Below are 18508 nucleotides of genomic sequence, written 5' to 3'. Positions count from 1 at the left end.
TCAACGTTAGCACACTTACGAGTCTTGCCTGTTCGGTATGATGCGTTCGCACACACCCAGCAGACCAGGGTTTGAATCCCGGCTTTGGCCAATTGTTTTCTCTGCATTTTTTTATATTCAAACACACGCACACACACGATGCCTAATAAAAGAACTGTTAACTACACGACTGTTAACTACACGTACGAAAAGGCTTATAAATAGTACCACTTCGGATAGCGAAAATAATATAGGTGAAAGTATTGTGACGCTGAACTCAAGGGCTCAATCCGTGCTTTATTATTAGGGAGAGAAAAAAGGTATAAACGAGGGGGTACTAATTGAACCAGTACGAAAGAAAAAAAACGCAGCCACGCTTTGCCTCGCGGCGCTCCGCCCCGCCCAACCCACCTCCAGCCACGCCCCGCGCGCCGCCGGCCGACTCCTGCCTCCCAATCCCATCTCCTCCCCACCCGGGGCTTTCTTCACCGTTCATAGCTCCCCTCCACTGACTGGTCGCGACCTCGCTGGAGGCACAGGATGGGAGGGTGCGGCGCTGGCATCCGGCTCACGGAGATCGAGCGGACCGATCTGCGCGCCGGCGACCTCGCGGGAGGCAGAGGATGGGATGGCGTGCTGCGCTCAAGACGAGCGGTCTCGAGTAAGGGTATCAGAGGTTGGCGCCGGCGGGCTCGTGGACGGGGATGGAGAGGGCAGGTGCCAATCCGCCGTGACAAGAAAGCTGTTGCGGCGCCGGCCGGCCAGCTCCATCTCCACGATTCCATGGACGGCGGTGGTGTCGTCGCGGGGCGGCCTGCCGGGAGAGCGAGTGGCTGCGCGCATACGCTGTGGAGATGATGCCACGGGTGGAGGCGCTCGCCGCCGGCCGCGCGCGGCTGGAGGCCGTCAACGCACTGCAGCACGAGTCCTGGCCCCTAGGAGGCCCGCGACGTTCGCCTCCAGTGGCGCCTCCTCAAGGTGACCCCTCCGCTCCATCCACTCCCTCCTATTTATCCTAGGGTTTCGATCGGCTCCTCACTGATGCTATTGACTAGCGTGTGCTCGAGGAGATGTCAGGCGGATGAGAACTGGAGGATGTGGGAGGCAACGTGCATGGCCCTACTGCGCTCCGACGATGACCGGATGTTCCCCGGTAAGAGGAGCATTTCCTCAGCTGCTACTCTGCTTGCTACTAGCAGCGCATATCACCTAATCTTTACATAATCAGGTTGCTACGGACTGCTACCCTTGTCTGCTGCACTGAATGTAGAACCCCTAATTCCCTAAAGAGTGAAAATGAGGATCTAAAGATTTTATACAAGTGTTGGAGCTGGAAAACGAGGAGCTTAAGGGCATCTCCAGCCGCGCCCCCAGGAAGGCCTCCCCAGGCGTTTTTTTCGCGCCGGCGCCGAAAAACGGCCCAGTCGCGCCCCCAGGAGTCTGATTTTCGCCGGCTTGGGCCGAAAACAGCGCCGGCAGACCCAGCCCGAACCTGGTGCGCTGGGGGGCGCCGGGCGAACTTTTTTGGCGCGAAAAAGCCGCGGGCCCGCCGCGTTAGCGACACGGCTCTCTTCTCGGCCCTTCGTCGTCCTCGTCGCCTCGTTTCCTGCAGCGAATCAATGCCAAAGCTGCCGCGTCGGTCAGCCTGCGCCATTGATGCCTCACGGGCGGCGCAGTGAAGACCGGACAACGCGCGTCCCTCGCCCTCCCTCGCCCGCCACGCGTACACACGGTGGCACGCGCGCGGGCGGCGCCTCGGCCTATATATGACGCGCCCCGGCGCACTCGGCGACTCACACTCTCCCGCCGTCGTCGTTCCTCCCTCTCCTCTCCTCTCTTTCACCGTCTCTAGTTCACACCCATGGCCGAGCGCTTCCCAGGCGACGGCGCGGCGGCGAACGGCTTCGGCCGCCGCTATCTTCATGAAGACGAGGCTCGCCTCCTTTATGAGGCCGAGTACCCGGTCCCGCCGGACATGCGGGTGCCCGGGGCGTGGAGGATCAGCGCGGGCGGCGTGCCGGTGCCCCCGATACCCACAGGCGCGGCGCGGCGTGCGGAGATCGCACGCATCCGCGGGAACCTGCCGCGTGCGGCGAGGGAGGGGCCACGGTACGTCCCCGACAGCCTGCTCTGGGACCCTTACTTCCGCCGCCGTCACGCCCAGCAGCTCGAGGCCACCAACGGCGTCGTGCCCTCCGGCAGGATCAACACCGCCGGCCGGCGTCGGTGGTGGGGCGTGCCCGGGCGCATGTTGGAGGCCGTCCTCGAGTACATCGAGGGCGGCAACACGCCGCGCCTCCAGTACCCCGCTCCCCCTTCCTTCTCACGCCGCCAGGGAAGCTCCTGGACCCCGAGGCGCATGGAGACCGGGGGGTCATCCTCCTCGTCCGGCGGCTCGCCCTGCCTCCGCCCCGTCAAGCCGGAGCCCCAGGGCACGCCAGTTAGCGCGCGCACCCGCAGCTCCGGCGTCCGCATCGGCGCCAACACCTCTCCACCCACCGGCCGCTTCGTCCTCGTCAAGCCCAAGCCGGAGCCCGGCCTCCCCGCGGAGTACGAGGAGATAGCCCGGCGCAGCTTCTCCGACGAGGACGCCATGCGGTGGGCGCGGGACGACTACCTCCGCGAGGAGACGGTCCGGCAGCGCCGGGCCCTGGAGGAGATCGCCGCCCGCAAGCGTGGGCGCGAGGACGAGCACGGCGTCGTGGTCCTCGACAGTGACGACGACGACGACAACGACGCCCCCGGACCGTCCAACCCGCCGCGCCAACCGGGGGAGGGATGCAGCAGGGACGGCGGAGGCGTAGGCGGGGCCGGCGACGACGACGACGACGATGATGACGACGACGGCGGTGACTCCACGCGGTTCTACAGCCTCCTCGGCATGTAGAACCACGTGGGCGGGCGGCGTGGCGGGCGGCGAGGGAGATGGCGGGGGTAGCCCGCGGTAGTTTTTTTCTTTTTTTGTAAAATATGTTTAAGTTTGAACGAACTCGCTGACGTTTGCGTTAAATTTGAGTCATTTTGCGCCGTATTTGACTTTTTTAAACGAATCGTGGGCGCCGCGACTGGGGGGCATCACGCCCCCAGTGCACGGTTTAGCGCCGGTGCGCCCCCAGGGGGCGATTTTTTGCCCCTCCTGGGGGGCCAACGGCTGGAGATGCCATTATACTATTAGATAACAGCCAACGGCCCGGAGGAGGAGGAGGACGCACGGCATCGTCAGAATCAGCGCGTCGTATCCGGCCGAGGCTTACGTCGACATGGACGCCGAGGCTCTGGCCACAGCCGCCGCGCTCTATGCCCCGCCCCTGCTCGCCGAGCCCTGCCTCTCCGGATCTCCAGCCATGTACGCTGCCGTTGACCTGCACTTTTCAAAAATCTTATGTTCAGAGTGTAGTGATCAGGTGTTAATTTGTTATTTAGTGTCAGTTTAGTGCAGCTGCTCCCCTGATTTGCTTCCTAGCTGGATCATTGATCTAGAAAAGATGACACACTAGAACGTACATGAAAACTTTCAGATAAGTTTGTATACATACATGATTGAATCCTCTCCGTGCAAGAACTGACGATACACAGCTTGTTGGAAAATCAGTGAGGGGATGAACTGTAATCTTCCCTTACCACCCAGTAGTTCCCAATTTATATTTGGAATTTTATTTTTATTTGATAAGTATAACACCTAATTTACAATGAAATGCATCCATCAAGCAAATTGTTTGACCATTAATACAGAGCACCTCCATGTACACGTGGTCAACGTGTTGCTCACCGACCGTGTTGTTCTTGAGATCCGCCTGAAGACGGGGGATCGGGCCTCCAACACAATTCGTTCTTTAGCAAGTCATCACGATATGCTTCTATAGGAAAAGAGATCCTCCCACATATTTATGCTTTTAACCCGCATGGATAGTTTTATAGAAAAAAAATGTTATTCTGTAGTCTTCGTAACTTAAGCAATGTACAAATGAATATCCACTATTCATATGTGACAAGAAGTGCATGAACTTGGCTATTGTTTAGGGGCATAAACATGAGCATGTCAAAACTGCATAGAGGCACCATGTTATTATGTTCTTACAGATAAAACATCAGATTACTAATTTCTCTTTGCTGAGTGATTTTACTGTTCCTCACTAGTACGTGTTAGAGCTATGGATGCTGAACTCGCTAGATTCCTTTTTGCTATGTCCGCAGGGAGGTCGCTTCTGGCATGTTCCGCAAGTTCAAAACAAAGAACATCTCTATTTGCACAGCCCTTCAGGGGAACAAATGGATTTCTGCACTCCGTCAGGTCAACACCACTGAGTTAGTTCATGAATTTATCAAATTATGGTTGTTGATTAGAGAGGTGCAAATACCACAGGCCAAGATGTCGTCTCCTGGTGTTGGACAACAGATGGAATGTATATGACGCACTCAACCTACAAGGCAATGTTCTGGGGCTCTTACTCGAGCACTTGCTCTCAAACTTTCTGGAAGGCTTTGGCTGAAAACAAAGTAAAAAAATGTAACGCCCTCGATGCGGCTATATCTCCCACGTGTCGAAGCACGACTTAGAGGCATAACCGCATTGAAAGCAATGTCGCAAGTGAGGTAATCTTCACACAACCCATGTAATACATAAGGGAAAGAGATACATAGTTGGCTTACAATCGCCACTTCACACAATACATGAGTAAAGCATTACATCATACAGATACAATCAAGGTCCGACTACGGAACCAAAATAAAAGAAGACTACCCCAAATGCTACACAGATCCCCGATCGTCCCAACTGGGCTCCACTACTGATCAACTGAAACGAAACAACACAAAGAACAAGATCTTCATCGAGCTCCTCCTTGAGCTCGGATGCGTCACCTGCACGGTTTCATTGGCACCTGCAAACTGGTTTTGGAAGTATCTGTGAGTCACGAGGACTCAGCAATCTCACACCCGCGAGATCAAGACTATTTAAGCTTATAGGAAGGATGGAGTAATGAGATGGAGCTGCAGCAAGCGACTAGCATATATGGTGGCTACAATCGCAAAAGAGAGCAAGAAGAGAAGCAAGGCACGGTCGTGAAGCTAGTAGCGATCAAGAAGTGATCCTGAAACTACTTACGTCAAACGTAACTCCAACACCGTGTTCACTTCCCGGACTCCGCCGAGAAGAGACCATCACGGTTACACACGCGGTTGATGTATTTTAATTAAGGTTAACTTCGGGTTTTCTACAACCGGACATTAACAAATTCCCATCTGCCTCATAACCGCGGGCACGACTTTCGAAAGATAATACCCTGCAGGGGTGTCCCAACTTAGCCCATTATAAGCTCTCGCGATCAACGAAGGATATTCCTTCTACCGGGAAGACCCGATCAGTCTCGGAATCCCGGACTACAAGACAATACGACAGTAATAAAACAAGACCAGCAAAGCCGCCCAGATGTGCCGACAAATCCTGATAGGAGTCGCACGTACCTCGTTCTCAGGGCACACCGGATAGGTCAGCCTACGAGTAAAACCAGCCCTCAAGTTGTCTCGTGGTGGCCCCACAGTCTGCCCGTTTCGGACCAACACTCGAAGGAGCACTGGCCCGGGGGCTAAAATAAAGATGACCCTTGAGTCTGCAGAACCCAAGGGAAGGGGTATATGTGGTAGGTAGTCAAATGGTAAAACCAAGGTTGGGCCTTGCTGGAGGAGTCTTATTCAAAGCGAACTGTCAAGGGGGTCCCATAAATCACCCAACCGCATTAGGAACGCAGAATCCGGGAACATAACAGCGGTATGACGGAAACTAGGGCGGCAAGAGTGGAACAAAACACCAGGCATAAGGCCGAGCCTTCCACCCTTTACCAAGTATATAGGTGCATTAATTAAATAAGAGATATTGTGATATCCCAACAAGTAAACATGTTCCAACAAGGAACAACATCTCCATGTTCCAACAAGGAACAAACTTCATCTTCACCTGCAACTAACAACGCTATAAGAGGGGCTGAGCAAAGCGGTAACATAGCCAAACAACGGTTTGCTAGGAAAGGATGGTTAGAGGCTTGACATGGCAACATGGGAGGCATGATATAGCAAGTGGTAGGCATCGTAGCATAGGCATAGCAAAAGAGCGAGCATCTAGCAAGCAAAGATAGAAGTGATTTCGAGGGTATGGTCATCTTGCCTGAGATCCCGCTAGGAAGAAGAACGAATCCATGAAGAAGACAAACGGACGAAGTCGAACGGATCCACACAACTCCGGAACGAAACCGAAGCTAACGAGAGAAGCAACCCGGAAAGAAACAAACAACATAGTAAACAACCATCACATAAACATGGCATGATGCGCAAACATGTATGATGCATGCCCGGTTTAAATAGCATGGCATGGCAATATGCACAAACAAAACTACAAGTTAAATGGAGCCCAATATGCAACGAGTTGCTTGTTGACGGAACACCACATAAACATGGCATGATGCGCAAACAAGTATGATGCATGCCCGGTTTAAATAGCATGGCATGGCAATATGCACAAACAAAACTACAAGTTAAATGGAGCCCAATATGCAACGAGTTGCATGTTGACGGAACACCACATCAATTATTTAGTTTTCTCTCAGTTATGCTACCAAACAATATTAAGTGTTGTTAAACATGGCAAGAGGTGAAGCATAAATAAACTAACTATTTAGGCAAGTTTAAATGAGGCCGAAAGCAACAAACGACAATTCCGGAAAATCCCCATATGCATTTAGCAATTTAATGCAACAACAAGTTTAAACATTTTAAATGTTGTTATCATGATGCGGATGACATATACAAGTTATATGCAATTTTTATGAAAAAGTTGACATAAGCATGTTATGAAGCATTTATCACCGTGGTGGAAGAAAGGGGTGCCACGGCAATGAATCCGAAAATGATGCCACGACAACATATCGGTTCCGGTAGCTCATGGAGATACCGGTGCAAAAGGAAGCGTGCGGATGTGCGGAACATGCTAGAGATGGTGGGGTGATCCCGGTTACCGGGTTCCCACGGGTCATCGGCATGGCGAACGAGGAGGAACGTGCATGAAGCAAACGGGCACGGTGCAAACATAGGGTGCATCTCATAACAACACATGCATTCGGTCCACGGACGGCGTCTCGGGGTTATACCTTCGAGGCATGCATTTTCAAAGCGGACCGGTTCGGAGAGGAAGTAGTCGTTCACGGGTCGTCGAGGGAAGTAGAGGAAGTAGTTGTTCCGCGACGGTAGTAGTGGAAGTAGTCGTTCTCGCACGCTCTAGGGTCGAGGGTAGAGGTTCTCGCGATCTCGGTGACGGTAGTGGTACATGTGACGTCGGGGTACTTGTTGTTCCGGTTTTTGTGTCCGTAGATGTACGCGGCAATCGTAGTGGTACTTGGCGTTTCCATGTAGTCGAACTTGACGATCCGAGGGGGTACTTGGTGCATCACCGTGTAGTTGTACATGGTTCAAACAAAGGCATTGACACATCTGGAGGGGCATCGAGGGACTCGTCAAGGCCCTGCCTCGGGAGGTCACCAGAGATGCATGGAGGCAGCTCGAGCTGCTGGCTGTTGGTAGCGTGTGCGGGCGGCGTGTGGAGGCGGAGCAGGGAACTTGGCACGACCGAGATAGGGGGCGAGCCGCGCGGTTGGTTGATGGTAGCCGCGGCCATGGTGGTGGTCGCCACAAAGCAGAGGAGGCCGGGACTTGGCATTGGACGATGCGGTCGGCATCGGCCTTGACGTGCAGCAGGGGAGGCGGAGCTCGAGCTCGAAGAGGAGACCGGCGGCGTGACGCGAGGGGACGCGAGCTCCATGGCAGAGGGAGCGATGACGTGCCTGCTCCCCTACTCGAGATCGAGCAAGGACGAGGGAAGCAGAGGAGGTCGAGGTTGAGGTCGAGGAGGCTGGACGTCGGCGGGGCTCGAGACGGGGGCGACGACGTGGATCCGGCGGGGCGGAGCTTGGGGAGGCGACGCCATGGAGGACGGCGACGAAGCGGAGGCGAAGGAGCTGCTCGGTAGCGCTCGCTTCTGGCGGGGTCGAGGGAGGAGCGGGCGGCGGCCTGGCGACGCGGTCCCCGTTGGAGCTCGAGGGAGAGGGTGAGAGGAAGGGGGATCGAGCGAGAGATGCGGGGGAACGAGGGAGAGATGGCTCCTGGCGGCGGGGGATGGACGAGGGGAAGAGATGGGGATCGGGCAGGGTTAGCTAGGGTTCGGGAGGCGGCTGCCGGATGGGCCTTAGAGGCCGGCGGCTGGGCTCTCCTCTCTCTCTCTTTCTCTCAAAAGAAAAGAAACAAAATAGAGATAAGAAATAAAGGAAAGAGAGGGTTACGGAAAGAATTTGGGCATGGGGTTAATTTACTCGGACTCACAAAAATGTGCACGGTCCATGAAAAAACAGGAGTGGCAAGATTGCAGGAATTAAATTCAAAGTCATTTGAATTTAATTCAAAAGGTTTGAGCAAGGACTAGGAATTAGAGGTTTCCAAAAATGTTGGGATTTTTGGTGGAGCTCCAGAAGATGATGAAAGAATAAATGGCAAAGTTGGAGATCAAGAATTAAGACAACAAAGGCATTAGGATATTTTGTAAGTGTGTTTGCGGTAAATCCAAATAATTGGAATATTTACTATAGCTCTCTAAATATCGAGAGGATATGTTTTAAAGAGAATCACCATGTGAATTCCCTCGATTTAAATGGATCAAAGATCCATGCCATTTATTTAGTTGAGTTGCAAAAGATTTATGAGATGATGGCATGATGACATGATGCAATGCAAAAATAAATAGAGCAAGCACAAATAAAAAACACATGGAGGTCACAAAAATATGGAAGTCTTCTGGACCGTCGGTCTCGGGGCGTTACAACACTCCACCACTACAAGAGGATCTCGCCCCGAGATCTAGGATGGCACAGGAGAGAAACGGAAGAGGAAGAGAGGAGGTAAAACTAAGTTGCTTCTTTGACGAACGAGTGAAACCACGAACCTTGAGAGGTTGAGCAATTTTAAAGAAAGAGTATAACAGAGATGAACGAGATTGCAAACAATCCGTTAGAAAAAAGGAACAAGGAACATTATGGGAACTTGAAGGTTGCAAAGACATGAATCAAGAGTTTAATGGACAAGATAGAATTCAAAACCACTCCGGTTAAAGCAAGATGAGAGGGGAAGAATTCGGGCAGCACTCCGGTTGAACATGGAAGGAATAGAACATGAACTTGAGAAGATGGGATGATACTTGATGAAATCAACAACACACTGCCTCCGGAACTATTGAAAGAATGGCACAATGGGTAAGAAAGATTTCAGACAGCTCTCCAGTTGAGGAAGGAGGGAAAACTTGATAAAATTAGAGAACTCGAATGAAAACACGACACTTCGGTTAAATGGATAAGTAAGGAAAATAACATGATCTCCAAAATGATATAATGGGTCAAAGAAAACATCACAATGCCTTCGGGACAAATGAAAGAGTGGAATCAAGAGAACAGAGAAGAGAATAACAACTTCTATCACAATTGAATTTGAAAGAGCCTCCTTAAAAAGAAGGATTGAACGAGTTGTTAGAAAACCAACAACGAAAAGAATAAGCTTGTAGTGGACTTATTGAAACATCTCAACATTATGAGGTGACAAATGGCCACTAAAGGAAGCCATTGATTTGAGTGAGAGCACCAAGGCGATGAAAAACTTCTTTCACCAAGAGGATAGGAGAAAACTTGGATCATTGATAAGCACCATAATATCAAGATTCCTTAGGGAAGGCTTTAGGTGAAAACATGACACAAGATAAATCCAACGAAGAGATTGATGGATTTAAAATACCTCATTCTTGACAACATGTGAATCATGAAACATGAATGAAACTGTCAAAATGACATAACACCACCTGAAAAGATAAGGTCGAAAGAATTGCACTTCGGAATGCAAGATGAAGAATGCTTGAACTCCTCAAAACAAAACATGTGTTGATCACCATGTTTATTTTGAAGTATGGCTTGACGGATCTTAACTTCGAGAGAAATCTTGATGAACAATTGAAGAATGAAAAGAATCCTTGACGAAGCACCATGTAGAGCCTCCATGAAGAACTCCGGTAAACAAAAGGGTGATAGAAAGAAAGTGAAGTTGAAAACACAAGGTGACGCCTTGCAATGATTTAGATGGATCTTCGTGATGATGAGAGCTTGGAACTCCGGGAAAAGAAAAGATGAAACAACTGAAACCGAGAATTTATTCATCATGAACAAACTCCGAAAGAAGGAATTAATCACTTGGATGAAACTGTTGGAAATATGCCCTAGAGGCAATAATAAAAGCATTATTATTATATTTCCTTGTTCATGATAATTGTCTTTATTCATGCTATAATTGTGTTATCCGGAAATCGCAATACATGTGTGAATAACAGACATCAACATGTCCCTAGTGAGCCTCTAGTTGACTAGCTCGTTGATCAACAGATAGTCATGGTTTCCTGACTATGGACACTGGATGTCATTGATAACGAGATCACATCATTAGGAGAATGATGTGATGGACAAGACCCAATCCTAAACATAGCACAAGATCGTATAGTTCGTTTGCTAGAGTTTTGCAATGTCAAAGTATCTTTTCCTTAGACCATGAGATCGTGTAACTCCCGGATACCGTAGGAGTGCTTTGGGTATGCCAAACGTCACAACGTAACTGGGTGACTATAAAGGTAGACTACGGGTATCTCCGAAAGTGTCTGTTGGGTGACATGGATCAAGACTGGGATTTGTCACTCCGTATGACGGAGAGGTATCACTGGGCCCACTCGGTAATGCATCATCATAATGAGCTCAGAGTGACCAAGTGTCTGGTCACGGGATCATGCATTACGGTACGAGTAAAGTGACTTGCCGGTAACGAGATTGAACGAGGTATTGGGATACCGACGATCGAATCTCGGGCAAGTAACATATCGATAGACAAAGGGAATAGCGTACGGGGTTGATTGAATCCTCGACATCGTGGTTCATCCGATGAGATCATCGTGGAGCATGTGGGAGCCAACATGGGTATCCAGATCCCGCTGTTGGTTATTGACCGGAGAGTCGTCTCGGTCATGTCTGCTTGTCTCCCGAACCCGTAGGGTCTACACACTTAAGGTTCAGTTACGCTAGGGTTGTAGGGATATGTATATGCAGTAACCCGAATGTTGTTCGGAGTCCCGGATGAGATCCCGGACGTCACGAGGAGTTCCGGAATGGTCCGGAGGTAAAGATTTATATATGGGAAGTCCTGTTTCGGGCATCGGGACAAGTTTCGGGGTTATCGGTATTGTACCGGGACCACCGGAAGGGTCCCGGGGGTCCACCGGGTGGGTCCACCTGTCCCGGGGGGCCACATGGGCTGTAAGGGGGTGCGCCTTGGCCTAATGGGCCAAGGGCACCAGCCCCACATAGGCCCATGCGCCTAGGGTTTAAGGGGGAAGAGTCCTAGGAGGGTAAGGCACCTCCTAGGTGCCTTGGGGGGGAGGGAAACCCCCCTTGGCCGCCGCACCCCCTAGGAGATTGGATCTCCTAGGGCCGGCCACCCCCCCTTGGCACCCCTATATATAGTGGGGGAGAGGAGGGACTTCATACCTGAACGCCTTGGCCTTTGGTTGCCTCCTTCTCCCTCCCCAACACCTCCTCCACCTCCATAGTGCTTAGCGAAGCTCTGCCGGAGTACTGCAGCTCCATCAACACCACGCCGTCGTGCTGCTGCTGGTGCCATCTCCCTCAACCTCTCCTCCCTCCCTTGCTGGATCAAGAAGGAGGAGACGTGGCTGTTCCGTACGTGTGTTGAACGCGGAGGTGCCGTCCGTTCGGCGCTGGTCATCGGTGATTTGGATCACGTCGAGTACGACTACATCATCACCGTTCTTTTGAACGCTTCCGTGCGCGATCTACAAAGGTATGTAGATGCATCTAATCACTCGTTGCTAGATGAACTCCTAGATGATCTTGGTGAAACGAGTAGGAAATTTTTGTTTTCTGCAACGTTCCCCAACAGTGGCATCATGAGCTAGGTCTATGCGTAGTTCTTCTTGCGCGAGTAGAACACAATTTGTTGTGGGCGTAGATTTGTCAACTTTCTTGCCGTTACTAGTCCTTTCTTGCTTCAGCGGTATTGTGGGATGAAGCGGCCCGGACCAACCTTACACGTACGCTTACGTGAGACCGGTTCCACCGACTAACATGCACTAGTTGCATAAGGTGGCTGGCGGGTGTCTGTCTCTCCTACTTTAGTTGGAGCGGAATCGATGAACAGGGTCCTTATGAAGGGTAAATAGAAGTTGACAAATCACGTTGTGGCTTTAACGTAGGTAAGAAAACGTTCTTGCTAGAACCCTAATTCAGCCACGTAAAACTTGCAACAACAATTAGAGGACGTCTAACTTGTTTTTGCAGCAAGTGGTTTGTGATATGATATGGCCAAAGTTGTGATGAATGATGAATGATCTATATGTGATGTATGAGATGTTCATGCTATTGTAATAGGATTCACGACTTGCATGTCGATGAGTATGACAACCGGCAGGAGCCATAGGAGTTGTCTTTATTCTTTTATATGACCTGCGTGTCATCAAGAAACGCCATGTAAATTACTTTACTTTATTGCTAAACGCGTTAGCCATAGTAGTAGAAGTAATAGTTGGCGAGCAACTTCATGGAGACACGATGATGGAGATCATGATGATGGAGATCATGGTGTCAAGCCGGTGACAAGATGATCATGGAGCCCCAAGATGGAGATCAAAGGAGCTATGTGATATTGGCCATATCATGTCACGTTTATTATTTGATTGCATGTGATGTTTATCATGTTTTGCATCTTGTTTACTTAGAACGACGGTAGTAAATAAGATGATCCCTCACAATAATTTCAAGAAGTGTTCCCCCTAACTGTGCACCGTTGCGACAGTTCGCTGTTTCAAAACACCACGTGATGATCGGGTGTTTTATTCAGACGTTCACATACAACGGGTGTAAGACAGATTTACACATGCAAACACTTAGGTTGACTTGACGAGCCTAGCATGTACAGACATGGCCTCGGAACACAGAAGACCGAAAGGTCGAGCATGAGTCGTATAGAAGATACGATCAACATGAAGATGTTCACCGATGTTGACTAGTCCGTCTCACGTGATGATCGGACACGGTCTAGTTTAACTCGGATCATGTAATACTTAGATGACTAGAGGGATGTCTAATCTAAGTGGGAGTTCACTAATAATTTGATTAGTTGAACTTAATTATCATGAACTTAGTCTAAAATCTTTGCAATATGTCTTGTAGATCAAATGGCCAACGTAGTCCTCAACTTCAACGCGTTCCTAGAGAAAACTAAGCTGAAAGACGATGGCAGCAACTATACGGACTGGGTCCGGAACCTGAGGATCATCCTCATAGCTGCCAAGAAAGATTATGTCCTACAAGCACCGCTTGGTGACGCACCCGTTCTCCCTGCGGAACAAGACGTTATGAACGCTTGGCAGGCACGTTCCGATGACTACTCCCTCGTTCAGTGCGGCATGCTTTACAGCCTAGAGCCGGGGCTCCAAAAGCGTTTTGAGAGACATGGAGCATATGAGATGTTCGAAGAGCTGAAAATGGTTTTCCAAGCTCATGCCCGGGTCGAGAGATATGAAGTCTCCGACAAATTCTTCAGCTGTAAGATGGAGGAAAACAGTTCTGTCAGTGAGCACATACTCACTATGTCTGGGTTGCATAACCGCTTGACTCAGCTGGGAGTTAATCTCCCGGATGATGCGGTCATTGACAGAATCCTCCAGTCGCTTCCACCAAGCTACAAGAGCTTTGTGATGAACTTCAATATGCAGGGGATGGAAAAGACCATTCCTGAAGTATTTGCTATGCTGAAATCAGCAGAGGTAGAAGTCAGGAAGGAACATCAAGTGTTGATGGTCAATAAAACCACTAAGTTCAAGAAAGGCAAGGGTAAAAAGAACTTCAAGAAGGACGGCAAGGAGGTTGCCGCGCCCGGCAAGCAAGCTGCCGGGAAGAAGCCAAAGAATGGACCCAAGCCCGAGACTGAGTGCTTTTATTGCAAGGGAAGCGGTCACTGGAAGCGGAACTGCCCTAAGTACTTAGCGGATAAGAAGGCCGGCAAAACAAAAGGTATATGTGATATACATGTAATTGATGTGTACCTTACTAGTGCCCGTAGTGGCTCCTGGGTATTTGATACCGGTGCAGTTGCTCACATTTGTAACTCAAAGCAGGGGCTGCGGAATAAGCGGAAACTGGCAAAGGACGAGGTGACGATGCGCGTCGGGAATGGTTCCAAGGTCAATGTGATCGCCGTCGGCACGCTACCTCTGCATCTCCCTTCGGGATTAGTTTTAAACCTTAATAATTGTTATTTAGTGCCAGCTTTGAGCATGAACATTGTATCGGGATCTCGTTTAATTCGAGATGGCTACTCTTTTAAATCTGAGAATAATGGTTGTTCCATTTTTATGAGAGATATGTTTTATGGTCATGCTCCTATGGTGAATGGTTTATTCTTTATGAATCTCGAACGTGATGCTACACATATTCATAATGTGAGTACCAAAAGAAGTAAGGTTAATAATGATAGTCCCACATACTTGTGGCACTGCCGCCTTGGTCACATAGGTGTCAAACGCATGAAGAAGCTCCATGCTGATGGACTTTTAGAGTCTCTTGATTATGAATCATTTGACACGTGCGAACCATGCCTTATGGGTAAAATGACCAAGACTCCGTTCTCAGGAACAATGGAGCGAGCAACCGACTTATTGGAAATCATACATACCGATGTGTGCGGTCCAATGAGTGTTGAGGCTCGCGGTGGCTATCGTTATGTTCTCACCCTCACTGATGATTTAAGTAGGTATGGGTATATCTACTTAATGAAACACAAGTCTGAAACCTTTGAAAAGTTCAAGGAATTTCAGAGTGAGGTTGAAAATCAACGTGACAGGAAAATCAAGTTTCTACGATCAGATCGTGGAGGAGAATACTTGAGTCACGAGTTTGGGGCACACTTAAGAAAATGTGGAATAGTTTCACAACTCACGCCGCCTGGAACACCTCAGCGTAATGGTGTGTCCGAACGTCGTAATCGCACTCTGTTAGATATGGTGCGATCTATGATGTCTCTTACCGATTTACCGCTTTCTTTTTGGGGCTATGCTTTAGAGACTGCCGCATTCACTTTAAATAGGGCTCCGTCGAAATCCGTTGAGACGACACCGTATGAATTATGGTTTGGGAAGAAACCTAAGCTGTCGTTTCTAAAAGTTTGGGGATGCGATGCTTATGTCAAGAAACTTCAACCTGAAAAGCTCGAACCCAAATCGGAAAAATGCGTCTTCATAGGGTACCCAAAAGAAACTATTGGGTACACCTTCTACCTCAGATCCGAAGGCAAGATCTTTGTTGCCAAGAATGGGTCCTTTCTGGAGAAAGAGTTTCTCTCGAAAGAAGTAAGTGGGAGGAAAGTAGAGCTTGATGAAGTATTACCTCTTGAACCGGAAAATGGCGCAACTCAAGAAAATGTTCCTGAGGTGCCTGCACCGACTAGAGAGGAAGTTAATGATAATGATCAAGATACTTCTGATCAAGCCCCTACTGAAATTCGAAGGTCCACAAGGACACGTTCCGCACCAGAGTGGTACGGCAACCCTGTCTTGGAAATCATGCTGTTAGACAACGGTGAACCTTCGAACTATGAAGAAGCGATGGCGGGACCGGATTCCGACAAATGGCTAGAAGCCATGAAATCCGAGATAGGATCCATGTATGAAAACAAAGTATGGACTTTGACTGACTTGCCCGTTGAGCGGCGAGCCATAGAAAATAAATGGATCTTTAAGAAGAAGACAGACGCGGATGGTAATGTGACCATCTATAAAGCTCGGCTTGTCGCTAAGGGTTATCGACAAGTTCAAGGGGTTGACTACGATGAGACTTTCTCACCGGTAGCGAAGCTGAAGTCCGTCCGAATCATGTTAGCAATTGCCGCATTCTATGATTACGAAATATGGCAAATGGACGTCAAAACGGCATTCCTTAATGGTTTCCTTAAGGAAGAATTGTATATGATGCAGCCGGAAGGTTTTGTCGATCCTAAGAATGCTGACAAAGTGTGCAAGCTCCAACGCTCGATTTATGGGCTGGTGCAAGCATCTCGGAGTTGGAACATTCGCTTTGATGAGATGATCAAAGCGTTTGGGTTTACACAGACTTATGGAGAAGCCTGCGTTTACAAGAAAGTGAGTGGGAGCTCTGTAGCATTTCTCATATTATATGTAGATGACATACTTTTGATGGGAAATGATATAGAACTCTTGGACAGCATCAAGGCCTACTTGAATAAAAGTTTTTCAATGAAGGACCTTGGAGAAGCTGCTTATATATTAGGCATCAAAATCTATAGAGATAGATCGAGACGCCTCATAGGTCTTTCACAAAGCACATACCTTGATAAGATATTGAAGAAGTTCAATATGGATCAATCCAAGAAGGGGTTCTTGCCTGTGTTACAAGGTATGAAATTGAGCTCAGCTCAATGTCCGACCACGGCAGAAGATATAGAAGAGATGAGCGTCATCCCCTATGCCTCAGCCATAGGTTCTATTATGTATGCCATGCTGTGTACCAGACCTGATGTTAACCTTGCCGTCAGTTTGGTAGGAAGGTACCAAAGTAATCCCGGCAAGGAACACTGGACAGCGGTCAAGAATATCCTGAAGTACCTGAAAAGGACTAAGGAAATGTTTCTCGTTTATGGAGGTGACGAAGAGCTCGTCGTAAAGGGTTACGTCGACGCTAGCTTCGACACAGATCTGGATGACTCTAAGTCACAAACCGGATACGTGTATATTTTGAATGGTGGGGCAGTAAGCTGGTGCAGTTGCAAGCAAAGCGTCGTGGCGGGATCTACATGTGAAGCGGAGTACATGGCAGCCTCGGAGGCAGCACATGAAGCAATATGGGTGAAGGAGTTCATCACCGACCTAGGAGTCATACCCAATGCGTCGGGGCCGATCAAGCTCTTCTGTGACAACACTGGAGCTATTGCACTTGCCAAGGAGCCCAGGTTTCACAAGAAGACAAGGCACATCAAGCGTCGCTTCAACTCCATTCGTGAAAATGTTCAAGATGGAGACATAGAGATTTGTAAAGTACATACGGACCTGAATGTAGCGGATCCGTTGACTAAACCTCTCCCTAGAGCAAAACATGATCAACACCAGAATTCCATGGGTGTTCGATTCATCACAATGTAACTAGATTATTGACTCTAGTGCAAGTGGGAGACTGTTGGAAATATGCCCTAGAGGCAATAATAAAAGCATTATTATTATATTTCCTTGTTCATGATAATTGTCTTTATTCATGCTATAATTGTGTTATCCAGAAATCGCAATACATGTGTGAATAACAGACATCAACATGTCCCTAGTGAGCCTCTAGTTGACTAGCTCGTTGATCAACAGATAGTCATGGTTTCCTGACTATGGACACTGGATGTCATTGATAACGAGATCACATCATTAGGAGAATGATGTGATGGACAAGACCCAATCCTAAACATAGCACAAGATCGTATAGTTCGTTTGCTAGAGTTTTGCAATGTCAAAGTATCTTTTCCTTAGACCATGAGATCGTGTAACTCCCGGATACCGTAGGAGTGCTTTGGGTATGCCAAACGTCACAACGTAACTGGGTGACTATAAAGGTAGACTACGGGTATCTCCGAAAGTGTCTGTTGGGTGACATGGATCAAGACTGGGATTTGTCACTCCGTATGACGGAGAGGTATCACTGGGCCCACTCGGTAATGCATCATCATAATGAGCTCAAAGTGACCAAGTGTCTGGTCATGGGATCATGCATTACGGTACGAGTAAAGTGACTTGCCGGTAACGAGATTGAACGAGGTATTGGGATACCGACGATCGAATCTCGGGCAAGTAACATATCGATAGACAAAGGGAATAGCGTACGGGGTTGATTGAATCCTCGACATCGTGGTTCATCCGATGTGATCATCGTGGAGCATGTGGGAGCCAACATGGGTATCCAGATCCCGCTGTTGGTTATTGACCGGAGAGTCGTCTCGGTCATGTATGCTTGTCTCCCGAACCCGTAGGGTCTACACACTTAAGGTTCAGTTACGCTAGGGTTGTAGGGATATGTATATGCAGTAACCCGAATGTTGTTCGGAGTCCCGGATGAGATCCCGGACGTCACGAGGAGTTCCGGAATGGTCCGGAGGTAAAGATTTATATATGGGAAGTCCTGTTTCGGGCATCGGGACAAGTTTCGGGGTTATCGGTATTGTACCGGGACCACCGGAAGGGTCCCGGGGGTCCACCGGGTGGGTCCACCTGTCCCGGGGGGCCACATGGGCTGTAAGGGGGTGCGCCTTGGCCTAATGGGCCAAGGGCACCAGCCCCACATAGGCCCATGCGCCTAGGGTTTAAAGGGGGAAGAGTCCTAGGAGGGTAAGGCACCTCCTAGGT

General features: G+C 49.3%; 1 protein-coding gene across 1 annotated transcript; it reads left to right on the top strand.

Moving 5' to 3' along the window:
* Positions 1 to 331: 331 nt before the first annotated feature.
* On the top strand, positions 332 to 4601 carry LOC123134083 (uncharacterized). The gene is made up of 4 exons (XM_044553427.1): positions 332 to 957; positions 1050 to 1132; positions 4174 to 4270; positions 4343 to 4601. The coding sequence occupies exons 1-4, from the start codon at positions 608 to 610 to the stop codon at positions 4467 to 4469; spliced, it is 657 nt and encodes a 218-aa protein (XP_044409362.1). The 5' UTR covers positions 332 to 607; the 3' UTR covers positions 4470 to 4601.
* Positions 4602 to 18508: the final 13907 nt, after the last annotated feature.

This window comes from Triticum aestivum, chromosome 6B, assembly GCF_018294505.1.
Source record: "Triticum aestivum cultivar Chinese Spring chromosome 6B, IWGSC CS RefSeq v2.1, whole genome shotgun sequence".
Classification (NCBI taxonomy): Eukaryota; Viridiplantae; Streptophyta; class Magnoliopsida; order Poales; family Poaceae; genus Triticum; species Triticum aestivum.
The sequence above is the reverse complement of the archived record's forward strand: the minus strand, read 5'-3'. Positions and strand labels throughout refer to the sequence as shown.

Bases quoted from the DNA above. Each gene is read 5' to 3' on its own strand.
- LOC123134083 (XM_044553427.1), top strand. From the start codon at position 608: ATGGCGTGCTGCGCTCAAGACGAGCGGTCTCGAGTAAGGGTATCAGAG. The intron at 1,133-4,173 runs GTAAGAGGAGCA...CTATGTCCGCAG, and splicing joins CGATGACCGGATGTTCCCCG to GGAGGTCGCTTCTGGCATGT. The intron at 4,271-4,342 runs GTCAACACCACT...CAAATACCACAG, and splicing joins GGATTTCTGCACTCCGTCAG to GCCAAGATGTCGTCTCCTGG.